Below are 21,734 nucleotides of genomic sequence, written 5' to 3' on the forward strand. Positions count from 1 at the left end.
CATTTCGTTTTTACTTTTCTGCATTTATACATTTTTCACTTTGGAGATAGAGCAAATTTGACAAAAATAGAAAAAATTGTTAAAGGTGTATTGCTCTATCGGGAGATAGAGCACTGTGAATTTACAAAATTGGACATAGAGCAAGATAATATTTATTACAATTGTATATTGAAAATAGTGCGAGAGCTCTTAAACAGTAATGACAGTCACTGTACTCATTTTGAAATTAAAGGAGGATTGGATTTGGTTTTAGTATCATCAAACTGACACAATATTATAGGCCATATTGCAACTTTCAAGATTTTCTTTGAGGAGGAGGACTCTAGGTGCATTATTTTTTGCACGCGCGGATACCTGGGTATATGACTTTCTTCGTGTCAACTGGATGGCTTCCTCAATTGAAAAAGCGAGGTTTCAAACAGTGGTGAGGGGCAGGTGTTCAAAGTCAGAAGATTTGGACTCATTTGCCAATGGTTTTACCATGCTGTCCTTATATTGTTCAGGGTTAACTGAACTGCTACGCTATAGACATAATTTGCTATTAAACTAGGCACATTGGTCCTACTTATTTGCAGATGGGTATTCGTAAACCATATCGTAGTATTGTGTTAAACAACAACAAGGGGTTAACAGAGCTAAAATTTGAAATTCCCTTAAATGATTTTATCTCATGAACAACTCAATGGATCTTCTTCAAACTTGATTTGTAGCATCATTATAAGAATCTTCACCAAAATTGTTCTGTTAGGGGCACTTGGTCCCTTTCAGGGGTTGTTAGAGTTCAAAATAGAAATACCTTTAAACGACTACTCATGAACCATTTGATGGATATTCACCAAACTTGGTCTAGAGACCAGTATAAGGTCCTTTCTCAAATTTGTTTGATTAAGGGCACTTTGCCCCTCTTAGGGGCAACTAGAGCTACAAATAGAAATACTTTCTGGTCATGAATCGCTGGACGGATCTGGCCGGTGGCATCATTAGAGGGCTCTCTCTCAATTTTATTCAAACGGAGACTGTTTGCTCATTCTAGGGCTAAAATCAAAAATACCTTTAATGACTACTTCTAATGAACCACTCAATTGACTGTCATCATTCTCGGTCCGTAGCATCATTATATTGCCCCCTCCATTTTTTTAATTGTGGGTTGGGGTGGGGGAGCGCATGGCCCTCTAAGGGGCCACTAGACCTAAAACTACAAATGCCTTTAAATGACTACTTCTCAACCGCTTGATGGATCTTCATCAAACTTTTATTAGGTCCTTTAACTAATTTATTCAATTAGTGTGGCCTCTTTTAGGGGCTGCTAGAGTTGCAAAATAGAGATACCTTTTACTAAATTCCTCTCTAACTACTGGATGGGTCTTCATAAAACCTTGTCCGGAGCATCATTATAAGGTCCTTTACGATGTTATGACTTATATCAAATCTATTCAAATAGGGACACTTTGGCCCTTTTAGAAGCCACTAGAGTTAAAAAAGAAATAACTTTAGATGATTTCTTTCGATTGTTATGTGCTTTGGTGCGTGACAGCAAAATGATAATAAAAAAAATAATGAACAGGTTAAAGGATTTTCACCAAACCTAGTTAGAAACAAAGTCAGATGGTTAAGGCTTTCTTCAGTTGAAGGACTTAGGCCCATTTAGGCCTCTTGTTAACTTTTCACATAATTCTGACAATTAAATTAAGGCTCAAAGATATTACATCGCAAATAATATGTCCCGGTCATACCTTTCATACTAATGTTATTGTATATATTCCATTTAGTTTCTGCATGTCGTTCTCAAATCTGGTGGCATACATTTCATTGTAATACTGAGTATCATAACAATAATTCATAGCATTTGTTTTGCAACTAAACATTTGCAGTCACAGCACACATGTTTCATATTCGGTGTAGTTACATCATGTGATACTCTAATAGTTTTGTGGCATTGATTTTGATTCACACCAACCATTTGTAATAAGTATTGACTACTTAAAATTCTAAGAAACATATATATCTATTCTCTCTCACAAACACAATCGTTATTTATAGTCCTCACAGTTTCTTCATGTACGTACTTTCATTTAGTGACTTGAATTTCAGCATTGCATTATTTGTTTGATATTTGTCCTTGTTTTTTAAGTATTTAATTTTCAATTTTCTCTGTTGTCAAGGGTTGCAAGTTTAACGATAGGATTTTTGCGTCTGGAAGTAGGGATATTGTACTGCCAGTTCTTGTTGTCTAACGAATACTGCATTCAGCAAAATTTGCATAGCTAAAAAAAGTGATCAACAAGAAAATTAGTTGGCGCCTTACTGTAACTTTGTAAAGTAAAATATGTTCTGTTTTTGGTTTTATTTCTACTGCTCTTAATAGACAATAATTTACTATCACATATTTGCTTCTCGGAAACATGTTTGCGAATACCGTTGTTATATTCAGTGGTATTTCTTAAGATACAGCTTCAGAATGACGAAAATAGTTTCTATCCGAAAAACACATCAATACAAGTCTGTTGCAAATCTTGCATGTATTTTCTTGCCTATAGCTTAATTGACAATGCTATGTGTTTGTATAAGTAATAAAATGATACAATAACCTGTATAAGCAATCTCACCTATGCATGTCGTGTAGATTAACATTCTAAGTATATTTCAAACATGCCACAACTATGCCTATCCGCCATATTTTGTTGTGATCACATGCATGTAACTGTGCATTCTATTGGTTAAAATGGAGTTAGAGCAATTCTGGATTAAGTTAAATGGAGATAGAGCACTCCTTTACAAAGTCTAATGATGATCACATGATGTTAGTTTATGTGTATGATTGGTCAGAATAATTTTAAACATTACAGTGCTTTAAGTCCTGGAGATAGAGTACTTTAATCGTTACTGTTACATTCAAACAGAGGACATGGAGCAAAGTATTACGCAGGATCTTTCTCTATGACGTCAAAAGTTATGTTTTCTTGCTCCAGAACGATAGAGCTTGGCGAGACAAACAAAATGATGTAAAAATCTCATTTTTTAAAAAAATGGAGATAGAGCACTATAAGAATCAGGCGACGACGTGGTTAAGAGAACTGCCCTGCAATGCTGTTTATTTTCGGTAGCTATTTAACAAACAAAGCAACATGTCAAGAAATGTATTAGTCAGCATATATGTTACCTTCTAACAGTGCGTGTTAACTCCGATTCAAAAAGGGAGGTCTCTCATTTGGGTACAGACAGTGAATTGATCACTCAGGGTTTCACTCTTTGAAGTCGTTAAAATCAAGTATTAAATAAGAGATTACGAGTTTTCTCGTTACATTTTGTTCAACATGATTGACGTTTTTCAGATGGCGGAGTCTGTATATCTTTTTTATCATATATCTAGAACATAAGCAAAGACGAAAGTCTATAAAACAAAAAAAAAAGAAAACACCTTAAGAAAACAAAGGGCAGAAACTAAAACTAGCATTTAGAAAGCGGATCTGAAGTTATGGAGCCGATATATCACAGAAACTGCCATAGAAAGAAAGTAAAAACACAGGCACCATTTCAAAGGGGTAAATAAATAATACCTAAATCTACGAAGTCGGAGTATTGGAACCACCTAAAAATAATCTGGAAAGTAGATCCCTCGGAAGCACCAAAAACAATGCAAACAGTGAAAATTGCAGACTCGGTTTGATTGAGTCTGTTCATGAGCAGTAATGGAAAATGCAACACTGCCCACGCCCTCTAGCACCGGCTTAAGCAGTATTCAATCTTCAAATCTAAATGAGTTGAAATCAATGATCCCGAAGGACCAGAAAATATAACAACACTAAGCCTAAATGGTCTAGTTGAAAAACTATACAGTACCACTTACACAACACACATTTTGTGTTGAAAAATCTGAAAAAAATCAAACCGTGCCTGCTTTTATTTTGCTTGTTTGCGTTCCATGCTTAAGTAAGATCTAAAACAGATTAAGGCAAAGCATGACATCGTCAGAGTTAGATGTCTGTTATGTGTGTAAAGACCAAACAATGTGAGCTCCTGCGCGTAGGTGACATTCGTTTCTACACACACACACAAAAACAAACATCCATCTTAACTCTGGCTTGCACCAAACGGGTTATTCAATACTCGCTCAGCCTTTTATTTTTTATTGAACCTCTATAACATCCAAACACAAACCTGAAAGGTTAGATGATTTTGCATCAGTGTATGCAGGGTAGGTTGCTACCAGGTGGTGTACTGGAAAGACACCCTGCGTATCTAAGTGGTCAGTCGGATGGGAACTGCCAAAAGGGTCGGTGAACACTAGTGGGAAGAGATCCTTTACATTTTTTTGGGTTTATAGCCTTATTATAGTTCCAAACGCGATAAAAACCCATTCCATTCTTGGGCAAACTTTTCTCATGCCTTCCGGACCATAGGAGGTTCTCCAGTCCTCTTGCAGTTTCAAATGGTTTTTGGAAGGTATTCCACAACCTTGAGACCAGGACAGATGACACCTTCATAGATATGAAGAAATTCATTTATGTCCTGCGGGAGCCGAAGCCAGTCTTTAACACAATTTTCAGAAGGTGTCGGTGCCTACAAACCGTTATTTCATATTTACATAGAATCTTGTACTTTAGCTAAATTGTCACTTTAGTAACTTGAGTTCATACATCCAGTTACATTTAGTGTAAATGTTAACTTCCAAACTTTATCCATGTAATTTACGGAAGCTTCCATATCGTGAGCTGCAGTGCGACTACAGTACGCTACAATGCAAAAGAAGTAATATATGAAAAAAGGTTGTAATTAAGGACATCGCCTTGAAACAATTTCTTTCTAATAAGAGATACAAGTTCTATTGCTCTTAGAGATTCAACGTTCCTTTTTCAGATACCGTTGGTCAAAGATAAGAACTGACAGAATCTCGTACAGGATGATGTAGATCCTGGAAGCGTTCCATGACAATATTCTTTCAGACCTTAGACAGTAACGTTTCTGGTACTGCATTCTTTTATGAACCCTACACATTTTCTATATTGTATTATATTTTCCTATTGACCCTGCGAAGTAACATGTTATTAAAATAGCTCCAAGTTTGACCTGACATAACATTTCCACGTATAAATTAGCGGTATTGGTTCAAACAAACAACATTTCTGCAGTTGGTGCAAATTTTATTATGGCAATTAAAAGAGCTATACAGTATGAATAATGTTAGCATTAATTCACACGTTGCTAATTTATCATTAAAATATCAAGCATACAATAATAATAATTACTAATACAACAATTTTAAGCATTCGATCACAACCCCTTTTCACAGTTAATGGTACTGTCCAAATTGAAAGATGGACAAGTTCATTATAGAAATTTAGCAGAGTAAGGGTTAATGACATTCAGAGTAATACCAATAAGTTTTACAACACATAACATCACACTGAACAAAAAAAAAAAACAAAAAAAAAACATGAAATGGATATATAATTCACATACCATAATCTATTGCTTTTATTTTTTTCTTACCTTGTTATTCGCCAAAAGCATTAGATATGTTTAAAACAAGTGTCTTTATAAACAAAGTAATTTCGAACATAACCTACAGCACATAATTTTCAGTAAGGTATTTTTCATTGTTTTAAATGATTTTGAATATTCAAATATTTAATGAAACCATATGTTTCAAACATAACTTTAATTGTACTTATTCAAGTTATTGTTTTGTACCGGTAAAATTGTCTATATCTGCATGCATGTGCAACTGTTGGATAATTATTAAATCCAAGTGCGCAAAGCCATTACATTTTAGCTTTTGTAACGAACGGTTTGATATATATATTCCATCAAATGAAGATTCAGCAATTTTAGAATACAATATTTCGACCAATTATCAAAATTATCAGTTAATAATTAATAATTAATAATAGAGTAATCACAGTTTTATCAGTGAAAAGAAAAACATGATTATGTACAACGTAAGGAACCAATGTTAAGTAACTTACGCAACCAGTTGCGATTCTTTTGGTATTCACGCTCTTCTTGTAGTGTTTGAAACTCAGAATACAAAATAAAAGATAAAAAATAGATCTTTGGCCTTTTCGCGGTATAGACGTCATTTTTATTTGATTATATATATATATATATATATATATATATATATATATATATATATATATATATATATATATATATAGTGAAAGGAGTATGAAAACTGTTTAAAACAACTACAGCACGAAAGATGATTTAGCACAAAATCCGTATATACGTATATATACAATCAACATGGTTGAATCTGATAGTACTATGAAAACGCGTCTGTTCACCGGTTGACTCTACTCTTGTCACATCAATTCCCCACTGTGGTACCAATCATTCATAACACTCAAATTTAGATGGTGTTATTTTGCATCATTTGAACAAACTCTGAAAATAGAAATGTCGCTATTTTGTCACATCAATTCTCGCTGCATCACAAATGATTCATTGCATTTGCATAATTTGAACAAACGTTGGAAATGTTGTTGCTACGTCACATAAGTTCTCGCTGTAAAACTAATGATCCAACAAGATAGTGTCGTTTTGTATCATTTGAACAAATTATGAAAATAGAAATGGTTTTGGAGCAACATAAACTATGAAAACAGAAGTTTTTGCAGCAAAGTATCACTTTATTAACTAAATCTTTTTACGTTGAATGTCTCATATTCGTAAGATTTTTATTTGATACAAGGATAAAAGTGCCTCATGAATAGTATAAAGAGCATGTTGATCCTTTTATTCATATGTTTAAAGTTTTAGCTACAGCACAACCCCGTAAGATTTCGAAATAAACTGCACCGAAGAAGGATTACATCACAGCGACAGAAAATAAATGTTTTAAAATAAATTATACATACAAAAGTAATATAATACAAAGGTATTTATCATTTTTAAAATAAAAGTATAATGAATGTTAATATGACATTAATGCCAGTCAAAATGTTTGTTTTTGAGGACTTCAAATAAAAAAAAAACGCAATTATTTTCATATGCCAAGCTAAAGATATATATCTATATTCTTTTTTGTGGAAACGATGAATACATCACAGTTTTTCGTTTTATCGACTATTTACAAATAATTACGACTTTATTTACAACCCATGTACCTTCCTAGTTTGCACTAGAAAATGTTTTTTGTACTTTCAAAGGAACCGGCAGTTGTGTAAATTGGTTATGTTTGATTTAATTAAAGAGTCTTCACAGACAGCGTAATTTTGAGACCATTTTGGCGGCACGTGGGTTCAATCTAGAGACTTGTCCATTATTTTCCTGTTTTGTACTACAATTGCTTACGGAGCACCCAGTATGTAGTTAAATATTCATTTTCTTTAAGGTAATCAAAACCAAACATGTTTGGTTTGCTTTAGTGCCTTGTCAAAATTCAGTATATTATCATAAAATTATGATACTTTCATATTGTTTATGCAGAAATAATCAATTTCTAACATTTACTATTCCTCTTTGCGCAGTTATCGCTCCTACAATTTCGAAATATTACAAGGGTATATTAAAAAGTTAACAAAGCTGTGTACGAGTACTAACCGTCAAAACTGATTTGTCCATCACCATTAACATCAGCTTCTTTAATCATTTCTGCAATCTCTTCGTCAGTTAGTTTTTCTCCAAGATCACTCATAACGCTTCTTAGATCATCTTCACCAATTGCCCCGTGCTTGTGTTTGTCAAAAACCTGCAAAGGCGCAATATTAAAATAGCTAAAGGTTCAGTTAAGTTTGGAATTGCAAGAGGAGCAACTTCCTTTTCGAAGCTGAAATTTTCCGGTAAACAAGTGCTTTTAGTCTTCATTTTATGTTTAGTGCGTAACACAGGAAACCCTGTTCTCGTCTGAAGCGATTCGCATTCATTACCAGAGTAGTCAGCATTTATGAGAGAAAACTATCTTTTATCACTCTTCCAGATGAACTTAACATTGACTTTGTCATGGAATTTTGCAAGGACTTCCGGTAAATATAATTTTTTACAGGTAGCGCATTTTCCTTACCACCTGTCGTTCATATGATTATGACTCCTGCCTAGTTGGTTCTAAACATCCCTATCAGAAACAACAGTGTACCGGATTTATTCCTAAAGACTAACCAAACACTAGTCATTAAAGTTAAGTACTGTCCAAGCGGGTATCTCTGACCGCAAAATTTGGAACATGGTGGGGGTAAGAGTGAAGTTAGGTGCACCATAAACCGGTTTAAGCTCCCCAGTGGTGGTTTTGCCACTGATTGTCCCAATTTGTATGTTTGCTTTGTGCGTGTGCGTGTTGATCGTGTGCGCGTTTGGGGAGGCTGGATATTCTTCCTTGTCTCCAAATACTGACTGAAAAACAAGGATAAATATCAAACAGGGAATGCCACGTTCCAACCCCCCCCCCCCCCCCTCCCCGCAAATGACCAACACACACACTCGCACATTGCAAAATCACCAACATACACTCTCACACAAAGCAGACACAATAGGACAAAACGAACAAATAAAGGAACACAGTGGGGCACCGGTTTGGAACGGTCAGTGGCAAAACCACCACTGGGGAGCTTTAACCGGTTTATGGTGCGCACCCAACCTCACACTTACACCCCCCCCCCCACCCCACCACCACCATGTTCCAAAGACACGGGACAGTGTAAATAAAAGTAATCCCAGCCAGGTGAATTTCTATCACACGTAATGGAAACAAAAAGGCATGTCATATAAAACACACAAAAAATGCTCCTGTATAATTACATAAAAAGCCAACCTTAAGAACCAAAAACGTACGTACTCAATGTCCTTGCAGAAGACAGAGCGTCAAGAGAAACACTCTTATATTAAGGGCCCGACGAAACAGGCCAGAAAACACATATCAAAACAGTTCAGTCCTGGTGGGATTTAGAAACTGCTGATTATAGTCCTCGCCCTTCCGTCAGACACATTCAAAGAGGGAAGCGTAGTGTCCAGCTGTTAACGGGTTGAACACTAAACATATGGTATGCCTCAAGGCGGCGCCCCACTGTGTTCCTTTATTTGTTTGTTTTGTCCTTGTGTGTTTGCTTTGTGTGTGGATGTGCGTGTGTTGATCGTGTGCGCGTTTGGGGAGGCTGCGTTTTTAGAACGCGGCTTTCCCTGTTAGATACTCTTCCTTGTTTTAAAAACAGTTGGGTCGTAATCTCTTAATAAAACGTTATATAATTTTACCAAATACAGTTGGAAAATTACCATGACCCAATACCTTACCAAGTTTGTAAACCACATCCCCATAAAAACGGGTTTTGAAATACCTTCTCGCAGAAGTGTCTTTAAATTACTGTTGAATTTTAAAACCAAATCAGACTCAATCAAACCGAGTCTGCAATTTTCTCTGTTTGCATTGTTCTCGGTGCTTCCGAGGAATCTACTTTCCAGATTATATTAAGGTAGAGCTAGTAAAATTTAGCAAAATATTTACGCAATTTGTAATAATGGTAGCCTTGCCGAAGAAGTTTACTTGTAATACATGTATATTCATTACGATGAAATCCTTCACATAAAAACCACACATAAACAGACAAGCCCCTACGGAAATCTTTTCATTTCAAATCATAAATAAGTCCAAAAGAAAAACTTAAAGGACACAAATCCAATTGGAAATGCCTCATTCAAAGATACAAGGTAAACATTCTTCAAGGGTAAGTAAACGATAGCTGGACCAGATTCACACACCTTATCCAGAAATATCTAGTTAGACACTCGAATGCTGTACACCAAGATATAACACAGTACTATTATATTGTCAAACTGAATGTGTTTCTCTATTGTTTATCCATGCTACAGGTAATCTGTCAGCATAAGAATAACCATCATTTGTAATTTAATGTGGTATCTTACTGTTAAATTGCAACAGCGGACATTCAGTTCTCGTATAAAAAACGACACATATCAAACAGGGAATGCCATTCTTTTGCTTTTTTGTTGTTAACAAGTATGACGTCATTCAAGAGTCAGGTTATATGACGACACGAATGCCATTGACCGTCCAAGGCGGTGCCGCACTGTTTTCCTTTGTTTGACGGTTATGTTTTTTTTTTGGTGCGTGGCATTGCCTGTTTGATATTTGTCTTTGTTTGTTTTTTTTTTTTGTTTTTTTTTTGGTAGTTTTGCTTTGTCTGCGTCTATATGCATGTTTGTGTATTTGTGCTTGTCGTGTGCATGTCTGCGTGCTGTTGGTTGAGCTTTTGGGAGGATGTGTTTTTAAACGTGATTTGCTTGGTTGCATTCTATGCTTGTAAACAGGATATTACAGATTTCATTAACTATCATAACAGCAATCATTAAGGTTTGTTATAGCGTTTTTATACATATTGAAAAAGTGGAAAACTCCACAGGTCGATCAACACGACAAAACGAAAATGTTGCAGGCTCGGTTAAATTGAGCCTGTTCATGGACGGTAGTGGAAATGCATGCTTCCGTCCACACCCTCTAATAAAACACTGCAAAAAAACCCCCTTTATTTTCAAAAAAACAAAGACAAATATCAAATACGGAATGCCACGTACCAAATTCGCAGCCTCCCCAAAACGAAACCCACAGCACGCAGACGCGCACACCACAAACACACACACACATACACGCGCACACACACAAAGCCAACACACGAGGACAAAACGAACAAACAAAGGAACACAGTGGGGCACCGCCTTGGAACGGTCAGTGGCAAAAACACCACTGGGGAGCTTAAACCGGTTTATGGTGCGCACCCAACCTCACTCTTACCCCCACCAAGTTGGTCCTAAAATAATCTCTCCAATGATACATACGTGTGTCAAAAAAAAACCCAACAAGGACATATATCAAACAAGTTTATTTCGATGTCACATCACATGACGCAAAACACGAAATAACTACTGTGAACTCATTTAAATTCGCTGGCATGAAATTTCGCGCAAATGTGAAAAAGGACTGTTTCGCGCGGGCTTTATGAAAAATAAAATTAAGAAATAATAATAGCGCGGTCTTTAATTCGCGCATCGGTCCTAGCTCGAAATACGCGAAAATTCGTCCTACGCGAATAAAAATAATTTCACAGTACCAGACAGTATTCTTAGTAAATTTGAACAAACTTACAAAATTTCAATTACAGTCAAACCTGTCTATAAAGGCCACCCTTAGGAGAGCCAAAATGTGGTCTTTATTGGTAGGAGGTCTTTATTCACGGTTAAAATACACTGTAAATGTTAAAATGGGAAACAAAACATGTGGTCTCTGTTCAGAGGTGGTCTTTAATACAGGTTTGACTGTACTAAAAAATGGTGGTTACCGTATTAGATTTTTCTCCATTTACCGTGGCGCTTCCCCTATCCCCAGTAAAAATATTTTTTATTCTGATTTCGTAAATGTCCATACATTTTTACATAGTAGTAGGAGCGGGGATGGAGGTTTTGAAAAAGAGGATGGGGAGGTATCTTATTTCGTAAATTTCCTCTCTATTTATGACAATTTTATACATTTTTTTGTTAGGTTTAACATCGCACCGACACAATTATAGGTCATATGGTGACTTTCCAGCGTTGATGGTGGAGGAAGACCCAAGGTGCCCCTCCGTGCATTATTTCATCACGAGCGGGTACCAGGGTAGAACTACCGACCTTCCGTAAGCTAGCTGGATAGCTTCCTCACATTTAACGCCCCGAGTGAGGCTCGAACCCACATCGATGAGGGGCAAGTGATTTGAATTCAGCGACCTTAACCACTCGACCAAGGGTGTCCCAATACCAAAATTTATGACAAGAGGGATGATTTTCATTTTAGGGAATGTACCCCTGGCAACATCTTATGCAATTAATTCGGTTTGCAAAAGCGAGTAGTCATGTTAAGGACTTCAATGAACGTAAATAGGCTTTTTCAACAAGGCCATAGGGGCCTCCGTGGCGGAGTGCTTAAGGTCGCTGACTTCAAATCACTTGCCCCTCACGGAATGTCGGTGGTTCTACCAAAGTGCCCGCTCGTGTAGAAATAATGCACGGAGGGGCACCTGGGGTCTTCGTCCACCATCAAAGCTGGAAAGTCGCCATATGACCTATAATTGTGTCGGTGCGACGTTAAACACAACAAAATAAGAAATCAAAAAGGCTACCATTATTTTAAATTACGTAATTATTTCGAGTGCGGGAGGTCGTGGGTTCGATCACTGGCCGCGTCATACCAAAGACGTGAAAAATGGTACTAGTAGCTTCCTCGCTTGGCGCTCAGCATTTAGAGGATAGTACTAGGACTGGTCAGCCCGGTGTCAGTATAATGTGACTGGGTGGGGTATCATGTTATGTGTCTACGGCGTGATATTCCAGTGAGGCAGCACTATAAAGTTGGGCATTGTGCTCACTGCTACAAGTAGACACCGTCGTTCATATGACTGAAAAATTGTTGAGAAAGACGTTAAACCCGAACACACACACACACACACACACACACACACGTAATTATTTTGCTAAAACTATCGTAGCCTAATTCAGATTTGATTTTTAAAACACAATAGCAATTTAAAGACATTTCTGCGAGAAGGTATATCAAAACCCGATTTTTATGGGGATGTGGTTTTGGGGAGGCTGCGTTTTTGGAACGTGACATTACCTTTTTGATATTTATCCTTGTTTTTTACAACTTCGTAAGGTTTTTTTTGGGTCATGGCAATTTTCCAACTGTATTTAGTATAGTTATTAACCGTTTTATTAAAACAGTCTTCAAAAATGGCGGGTGGCGCATTCTACCTTAAGCCGGTGCTAGGAGGCGTGAGGGATGTTGCACATTCCATTCATGAACAGACTCAATCAACCTGTGTCTGCTTTAATCTTGCTTGGTTGTATTCTATTCTTCCGAAGGATCTTCTTATAGATTTTATTTACCATGGAAATATTCATCTTTGTTTTTTTTATATTTTACTAACTAGGGCTACCCATGGGGGTTTGAGATAATTACACTTAGTTCTAAATATCTTTTTACACACCATACGATCCCTGACTCCTTATTACATAACGTCAATAACGTCAATAAATTGAATATTTCTAGTGCAATGTTCTAAAGGTACTATATTTTTTATTTCTGTGAACTATTTTAGGGTTATTACTTTTAGTGTAGGAGGTAAATAAAACTTCATCGTTTTATTTAGTAAAAGTTCGGAAAATAACTCAATTTTTGGATAAAGAAATTTTCCAAGTAATATTTCATATCTACTAAAATATAAATTGCTCAGTCGCAAACACAGCCCCACACGCAGATTTTTGAGAATCTTAATTACTTCAAAACGTTTTATATAATACTGACTTTGAGTTTTTTTTGTGTGTGTGAAGTATTCGATATTTTAACGTGACCCGATTTGTTTTCCTATTGACTAAAGAAGACTGGATTCTTGTTATATTACGCAACAAAATAACTGTTTGTACTTAACGTCATAGCGGCGCGTTGGAAAAGAAACCGCATAAAACAGACAAATATTTTATTGATATATGATAATCCTCCGCATTGTCTTTCGAATCTAAATGATATATCTCACACTGATTTGCTCTTGAAAAAAATCATTGTCGTTCAGATCCGTATTATTTTATCATACGGGCTGCGCCCAAGTGATATAATTCCTTTTCCAAACAATGATTTTATTCAACGACAAATTACTGTTTGGGTTACTATATACATGTATTTATCTCATCCGGAATATTGTAAGAGGGGTACAGAAAACTTAAATGCGTTTTCCATTTTCTTTCTTTCGTTTCAAGATTCATTATACTATAGTTCCGTCTTGTCCGTCAGTCAATACCACGTAATATAGCCGAACTTCTGTCCCAGTAATAAATTTATGTGGCTTTGATACACTTCACTAAACAATTAGATGCTTAGCTGGATAGGAAAAGTCCATCAAGATTTCTAAGAAGGAAAAACAGCAATCTACAGTAAGTGGTAAATTATGATTTAAAAAGTTGCAATAGCCTAGTCCAGAGTACCTAGTATTTGCACAATACGGCTGGCAATAATATGTTCAGCATTTAAAAGATTACCCTGAATGCTTCTTTGAGATCTGCGTCCTCTTCACTGTCTATTTTTTGGCTTGCCATCATAGTAAGGAACTCCTGGAAGTCTATTGTTCCATTCTCTGAAAACAACCATAAAGTAGAAGACAATAGTTTGGTTTCATTCCCAACAAAGATCATTACTGTCATTGAAAGATTCGGTTGAATGAAAATATCTGTTGCGGGGCAACTGACTGAATAGAATCAGAAATTACAATGAACCCTGTACACGTTATATTTATCTCTCAATATCGTCATCTCAGCGCAAGAAATGGATAAGTACATTGAAATAAAGGTCCACTTGCGCTGAGATGAATATATATTATCACAAATGCGTTCGTATGTACTTCCAGAAGAGAAGTCCTAATACTTCAAAAAACAAATTGTGTACTTTTCTTCCAATATCGCCAACAACATTCTACTGAAAAAGGAAAAACACCATGTATAAACAATGTAAAATATATTTTCATGCGGATTTTTGAAAAATGGTGGCCGGGAAGGAACTAACATTTGTATTTGATTTAATTAAATGCCTAGATCTATTTAAGCATGTTAGAAGTGTATTTTGTTTTTTTTCTGCCACAACATAGCTAGACAGCTATCGCGATACTTTAAAGATATCTTCGTGAAACGAAGATTTCTGAATATAAATATCTCGATACTAGTTGAAAGTTTCCCGGAAGTATATATTATTTTCTAGATACTTTTGTAAATTCCGATACCTGCCATTTATAGGATAGATAGGCTATCTCGACATTTCGAACTTTCTGGGCTGTTTTGTACCCCCGTTTTGGAGATGAATTATGTGATGGCGCGTGCGTCTGTCTGTCTTTCCGTCCGTCCGGAACAAAACTTTATAACCAATAGAGGTAGTGACTTTAAACTTGGTTTATAGATAAATAGCGATAAGACAATGCGCAGAGCTGTAGGTCAAAAGTCAATCTCTCAAACTGAGCTAAAATATGAAAATTGGCCATCATATTTCGTGCCCGGAGCATAACTAAATATTGACTTCAAACTTGGCATGTAGTTAGTAGGTGGCGATGGGAAGATGTGCAGAGCATATGGACCGGGTATGTAGGTCAAAGGTCAATGTTACAAACTGAGCTCAAATATATACTCTGTCCTTCATGTTTCGTGGTCCCCCCAAAAAATCATTTAGTTTTTTTTTGTTCATTTAGTTTCTTGCCCTTTTGTATCCTGTCACTCCAACAATCTTCATTACTTATCAATTACCCGCACCACCCCACCCAGTACGAAATGTTTAGAATATCGTGATAGCAACCTAGCTGTCTCGAGCCAATATCGAGCATTAGCGCGAAGTTTTGCGCTGAAACAATTTCTGGAAACAAAAATATATTTAGGACATATAATTCAATGCTGTACAGTTTTCAGGAAAATGTAGATATTTTTTACCAAGTTAAGAAAGATGGCATTAAAGCTATCTAACTATACGTCGTGGCAGAAATACGCTACCCTACGTATTTGAAATTTCTTACTGTCTACGTCTATTTCAGCCATCATCTTTTTAAGTTCTTCTTCAGTTGGTCTCTGTCCCAACGACCGCATCACCGTTCCTAATTCATCCGCAGTGATTGTACCGTCACCATCTTTATCAAACAAACTGAATGCTTCTCGAAACTCTGTATAAAGACAATACACCATATAACCAAAGACATTTTCAAAATGGAAAATCCCAAGTAGCCCAAGCTCAACAAAAAAAAAATGTTGCATGGCCGGTTTGATTGAGTCTGTTTATGAACGGAAGTGGAAATGCAAGCTACCGTCCACGCCCTTTAGCCCCGGGTTGAGCAGAACTCAGTATTTACACATGTTACAAGTACCGAAATAAAATTTAGAGACACCCGCAGTTTGTATTCATACGGCCTTCAATGACACAAAGAGTGCAATGCTAGGAAAAGCGGCGTATGATCCCTAGTAAAAATAATGGCTTTGCCCTAAGCGAGAAAACAATGGGCAGAAATTTTGAGAGGGGACTGAGGTTATGGAGCCTGCATATCACAGAAACTGCCAAAAGGCAAAATTAAAAAGCAGGCAACATAGCTCCGAAGCTATCAAAGCTGGAGTACAAGAACCACCCAAGACGAAAAACTGACACGCTCAAAGTTATAATAATAAAGCACCGTTATCAAGTTCAACAGCATGATGCGAACAGAAATGTCTTGGACGCGTTTGAAACTCTTAAAGACCCAGCACAACCTACATGAACTTCGTGAAAATCATTCGAATAATACTGGTATAATATAGATATATAACGAGATGACAGATGGATATCTATAGTTTAGTCCCCAACCCTGAATTACTGTGTTTTCAAAACTTCGTCTGCAAACTTATTCAGTCAGTCTCAGTTAGGACAGTTTCAAAAACATAGATAAATAACTACCTTACTCTGTAGAAACAAAGAGTGGTCTAAAGTTTTACAGACGCGCAACGGAATAACTATTCTTTTGTATTTCCATGTCGTCAGATGGTAATTATACATGATTTGCATTAAAAAAAACAAAATGAAGGTGTCTAGTTAAAATCTGATAATGACATATATCAGGCTAAAACAATGTGTTGAATGTCTTAACGTATTATGAATGAATGTAGCAATATGAACAGTATTTGGAGTATCATACCAAGTTTAGACCACTCTTTGTTTCTACATGGTAAGATACTTACTTATCTATGTTTTTTAAACCTATACTGAAAAGAGATTGTCTGAATAAGTATTATGCGGAAGTAGTATTATGCGGAAGACCTTTGGATGTTATTTTCAGCTACTCATAAATTTTTTTTGCATAAAGCTCCTAAACTAGGTTATGATTAAACGTGATAAGTTTTTGCTAATTAAATTATTGTTACCGCCATCATCACCATCTTCATTATCATCATTAATACTGTTTTACTTTCATGTCGTATTCAAAATGGGGAACATATGCAGATTAAATATATGTAGAGCTATCTAAGAGCGTTATTCGAAGGGACTGTTATCATCATTTATTTTATGTTTTTCGGTGGTTTATCGAAATATAACGGTGAATTATATCCTGATAAACTCACTGGCCACTCAGTGAAAATTATCAAATCTGATACCCGGATTAACGTCAAAAAGTTTACCGAGCGTACTGAAAGCCGAAAACAATATGACGATGACGTCGTTAAAATGACGTCATCTTTGCGATGCTTCCTGATAAAATTTCCCGCAAATTTCGACATTTTATTGAAATAAACACAACAAAAGTAGGGTTTTAGACATAAAATAAACAGAAAAATTGTTGGTATCGATGTAATATCACGGTAATTTCACTCGTGAACACCAAAAGTTGTTATTTTCACTCGTGGCTGCGCCACTCGTGAAAATATCACTTTTGGTGCCCACTCGGTGAAATTATAACGTGATATTACACCGAAACCAACAATTATCCTCTATATAATGTGGTCCACAATTCCTGTTTTTGTTCTCCCATTTTGTTATATAATTTTGGGAGAAAATGTCGGTTGATATTATATACAATTAAAGAATGGAATTTTTGAATGGCTTATTGGTCGATGGTATAAAGCTATCTACCTTTTAAGTGGCCGATCTTTAAAATTATTCAGACAAGGACTTATACTTATCAGAAAACTGATTGACCGAGACGAAGTCGAGGTAAATAGTTTACGGATGAGGTCTAACTGTCATTTTCCGAGGCTGCATAGTCTTAATCCATTGACTACTTTAAAGGTAGATAATCGTTTTTACTTCTGATCGGTAAGAAATTCAATAAGGGTACATGATTTATAGGAGTCTAGCAGAAACTACAAAGACTGGCGATATTTATAGGAGTCTAGCAGAAACTACATAGCGATTTATAGGAGTCTGGCAGAAACTACATAGACTGGCGATTTATAGGAGTCTGGCAGAAACTACATAGACTTGCGATTTATAGGAGTCTGCCAGAAACTACATAGACTAGCGATTTATAAGAGTCTAGCAGAAACTACATAGACTGGTGATATTTATAGGAGTCTAGCAGAAACTACATAGACTAGCGATTTATAAGAGTCTAGCAGAAACTACATAGACTGGCGATTTATAAGAGTCTAGCAGAAACTACATAGACTGGCGATATTTAAAGGAGTCTAGCAGAAACTACATAGACTAGCGATTTATAAGAATCTAGCAGAAACTACATAGACTGGCGATATTTATAGGAGCCTAGCAGAAACTACATAGATTAGCGATTTATAAGAGTCTAGCAGAAACTACATAGACTAGCGATTTATAAGAGTCCAGCAGTAAGATGTGATAAATGAAAATGGCAAATGGTCCGACCAGTGACAAAAGAAAACAGTTGAATAGGCGAGACATAGTGCATATCATAACCAAGCAAAAACAGTGCAAATGGATATGTGGAAAAAAATCTTACCGTTTAGTTGTTCATCGCTCAAAGACTCCGCCTGAAAAAATAAAAACACGAATGAAGACATTTTTACGAGCACTAGATCTATAACAAATGAAGTTCAGTTATTTCAAAACCCTCAGACTCAGTTGTTATATTTCATTCCCATTAAGTTTATGCTTTTAGACATCTTTGCAGAATCAAATATGCGTTACTTTGTGGTAGACCTATTCATGTCGAATCAAAACATGTGTAAACTTTAGCATTTTATCTTTTAAATAGCTATTTAAAAGTGGAATTAGCAGAATTCTATCTAAACAGAAATATAAATAAATAAATAAAGACTTACCATACGCGCCCATTTTGGTATTTTGTATGGGTTTACCCATTTTGTACGCACTTTAGCCAACCTCCTTGGCATGCTTATTAAATTGGACAATTTAATATATTTTTTCCTAAAATAACAGCACACGTTAACCTTCGTTCGACAAACTTCTAAAATTCCACACTTACCGGAAATTCGTATTTAACAAAAGGCATTTTCACGCTATATTATAGCGGTTATCCTTTGTCAATAAAGATGTATTCAAAATATCCGAAACACCCAAATAAGTCGTGATTTGTACAAATAATCCGTACAGGATTACATTCGTAATTGTTTGTAATTCTTTAATTAATATTATTTTTATTTATATCTGATAGGGTTTCTTTTTGAAGAAAGTAATAAATAAAAAAAGATAAAAGCAGGATTATACTAATACTGCTATACATTAAAGGTGACATGCCGTGGCATGCCGAATACAAAAAATAATTTAAGTTGTGTAATGACGGGGTATTACGTTAAATCAAATTAATGTATAATCTCTGTTTTTCTTGCAACTATGGTTCCTTTGTAAATGAAATCTTAAAATATCAGTAGAAATGAAAAAAGGAACCAATTACTTAAACACAACTTGCAGTGTCAGAACGACCAATGCATGCAGATTTAAAACTTAGTTAAAGGGGGTAGAGGCCGGTTATTGAATGTTGATCAGTAATTAATTCACCATGGTTTTTTGGGGGATTTTTCTTCTTTCCATCTAAAATGAATTCTGTGTTCTTCATTCATTTTTGTCGAGTCCGCTTGCGGAAGCGAAGACATAGTTGTCCAAATGTCTGTTCGGTGTATGTGCGTGCGTGCGTGCGTCCGTCCGGACCATAACTTTGACATGCATGGAGCAATCTTGTTTATATTTGGTATGAATGTTAACCTCAGTAAGACGGAGTGTCATGCGCAAACCCCAGGTTCCTATCTCAAAGGTCAAGGTCACACTTACAGGTCAAAAGTCAAATTCCAAAATGACTGTCCGGAGCATTTCTTCTTCATGCATGGAGGGATTTTGATGTAACTTGGCACAATTGTTCACCATCATGAGACGGAGTGTCATGCGCAAGAAACAGGTCCCTAGGTCTAAGGTCAAGGTCACACTTAGAGGTCAAAGGATACAAGAATGACAACTTTGTCCGGAGCATTTCTTCTTCATGCATGGAGGGATTTTGATGTAACTTGGCACAAATATTCACCTCCATGAGATGGAGTGTCGTGCGCAAGAACCAGGTCCCTAGGTCTAAGGTCAAGGTCACACTTAGAGGTCAAAAGTCAGATACAAGAATGACTTTGTCTGGAGCATTTCTTTTTGATGCATAGAGGGATTTTGATGTAACTTGGCACAATTGTTCATCATCATGCGACGGAGTGTCATGCGCAAGATTCTAGAACTACTTCCCTTTGTTGTTACTATAAATAGCTTATATTTGTTACTTTTTATTACTTGTCGTAGGGAAAAATCAAGACCACTTTTCTGTAGTACAACATGCATGTTACATTCAATTTTCAGGTGCATTTTGACCTATCTCTACTGGTGCGGATTTTTATGTGGACTTTTTTTTTTTTTTAGATTTACGTTTCTTTAAATAACTTATATTGTAACTTTTTGCATTCTCTTTTTTATTTGGCATAAATGTTTGCCTGACTGAGACAAGGAGTGTCATGTACAACTCCCAGTCCTTTTGACAGCTGGCGGGCTCGACATATTGCCCGTGGGCATCTAGTTTAAATTTAAAATTCCTCATTTCTTCTTTATTTCTGGAAACAAATTTTATCATAACACATAACCTAACAGTTTGTAATATTCGGGAGACGACCAGCTTCTGTTGTTATAACTCTTGGACACAATGTCATCATTAATTTTTAACTGTCATCTTTTTTTTTCGAGTTTGCAAAAAAAAAAACATTATTTTAAAAGCCCTTAAGGATGGTAGCATGAACTTTTTGAGTTTCGTCTTATCATCAGCGAAAATGTATTACCCATAGGAAAAACCCTTTGTAAACCCTGAGCCATACGGCCATAAGAATTTAGAAACATAACATTTGCAGTATAATTTAAATGTTTTTCTTTTGTCGCACAGATATAATTATAGGTCATATGTCGTTTTTCTAGCTTTTCAGTCATTATTTCAATAACAACCGGGTACCTGGGTAGAATCACCGACCTTTCCGTAAGCCAGCTGGATGGCAGCCTCACGTGAGCCTGGTTTTGAACCCACAGCGGGGAGGAGTAAGCGATTTGAGGTCAGCTACCCTAACCACTCGATCACAGAGGTCCCTCTCAACGTTTTTCTTTTCTGATTTCACGCTATGTAAGATTTCTTGAAAGCCAGTTAAACCGATAACATTTTAAATGGATTAAAAGAGTCTCAAAATGCCGCCGATAATTACAATCAGAATGTTACTGATTACTTAAGGTGCTGCTTCATGTTTAGATAAAAAAAAATCCATGTAGAATTTGATTTTTCATGAACTCAGAATATACTTTAAAAAACAGCAAATAAAAAAGACAAAGTCATGTGCTTGATTTTTTTTTTTGCCAGACTAATATGGACATCTTGTAAGATTTTATTCTGGGAGTCTAAGGGAAAGTCACAATTTTAATGACATTTTCGCGAATAGAATCTTTTCTACAATGTAGACTTTGAAGAAACTGCTCCCGGTCATAAATGAAAATATTGTCTATAACATCGTGAAATAAAATGCATATGTTTTTGAGACATGATACACTTAAAAGCTGATATTAAGACAATGTTTGAATTTATTTAGCATGTCAACATTTTTAACATAATATCTCATCTTCAGAAATGTAGTAACATTTCCGTTTGAACAATTTTATTCACGGGTTGCCATTAATTCATAAAAAGAGTTTTGTGTCCGTATACCAGTGAAACAGTATAAACGGTTCATATACAATTCTTTGTGTGTTCTTCTTAATTACTGAACTTTTCGAG

The 21,734-nt window shown here is 36.0% G+C and overlaps 2 protein-coding genes across 2 annotated transcripts in view; both read right to left on the reverse strand.

Annotated features, from left to right (window-relative positions):
- Positions 1-21,734, reverse strand: part of LOC123523054 (uncharacterized) — a 36,379-nt gene that overhangs the window by 8,174 nt on the left and 6,471 nt on the right. The window contains 4 exon segments of the mRNA XM_053543986.1: positions 4,648-4,733; positions 7,546-7,693; positions 14,014-14,108; positions 15,525-15,668. Of these exon segments, the coding sequence (XP_053399961.1) occupies positions 4,648-4,733; positions 7,546-7,693; positions 14,014-14,108; positions 15,525-15,668 (473 nt within the window).
- LOC123540270 (neo-calmodulin-like) lies at positions 6,154-17,459 on the reverse strand. Its single transcript, XM_053546152.1, has 5 exons — positions 17,088-17,459; positions 15,525-15,668; positions 14,014-14,108; positions 7,546-7,693; positions 6,154-6,387 (listed from the first exon to the last, which is right to left on the reverse strand). Exons 1-5 carry the CDS (start codon positions 17,245-17,247, stop codon positions 6,353-6,355), a joined length of 582 nt encoding a protein of 193 aa, XP_053402127.1. The 5' UTR covers positions 17,248-17,459; the 3' UTR covers positions 6,154-6,352.

This window comes from Mercenaria mercenaria, chromosome 1 (assembly GCF_021730395.1).
Source record: "Mercenaria mercenaria strain notata chromosome 1, MADL_Memer_1, whole genome shotgun sequence".
NCBI classification, from domain to species: domain Eukaryota; kingdom Metazoa; phylum Mollusca; class Bivalvia; order Venerida; family Veneridae; genus Mercenaria; species Mercenaria mercenaria.

Excerpts from the sequence above, each read along its gene's own strand:
- LOC123540270 (XM_053546152.1), bottom strand. The coding sequence starts at position 17,247 with ATGTCGAAATTTGCGGGAAATTTTATCAGGAAGCATCGCAAAGATGAC. Across the intron at positions 14,109-15,524 it reads GGCTGAAATAGACGTAGACA|AGAATGGAACAATAGACTTC; the intron begins GTAAGAAATTTC and ends GGTTGTTTTCAG. Across the intron at positions 6,388-7,545 it reads TGGACAAATCAGTTTTGACG|AGTTTGTTCAAATGATGCAA; the intron begins GTTAGTACTCGT and ends TTCTATTTTCAG.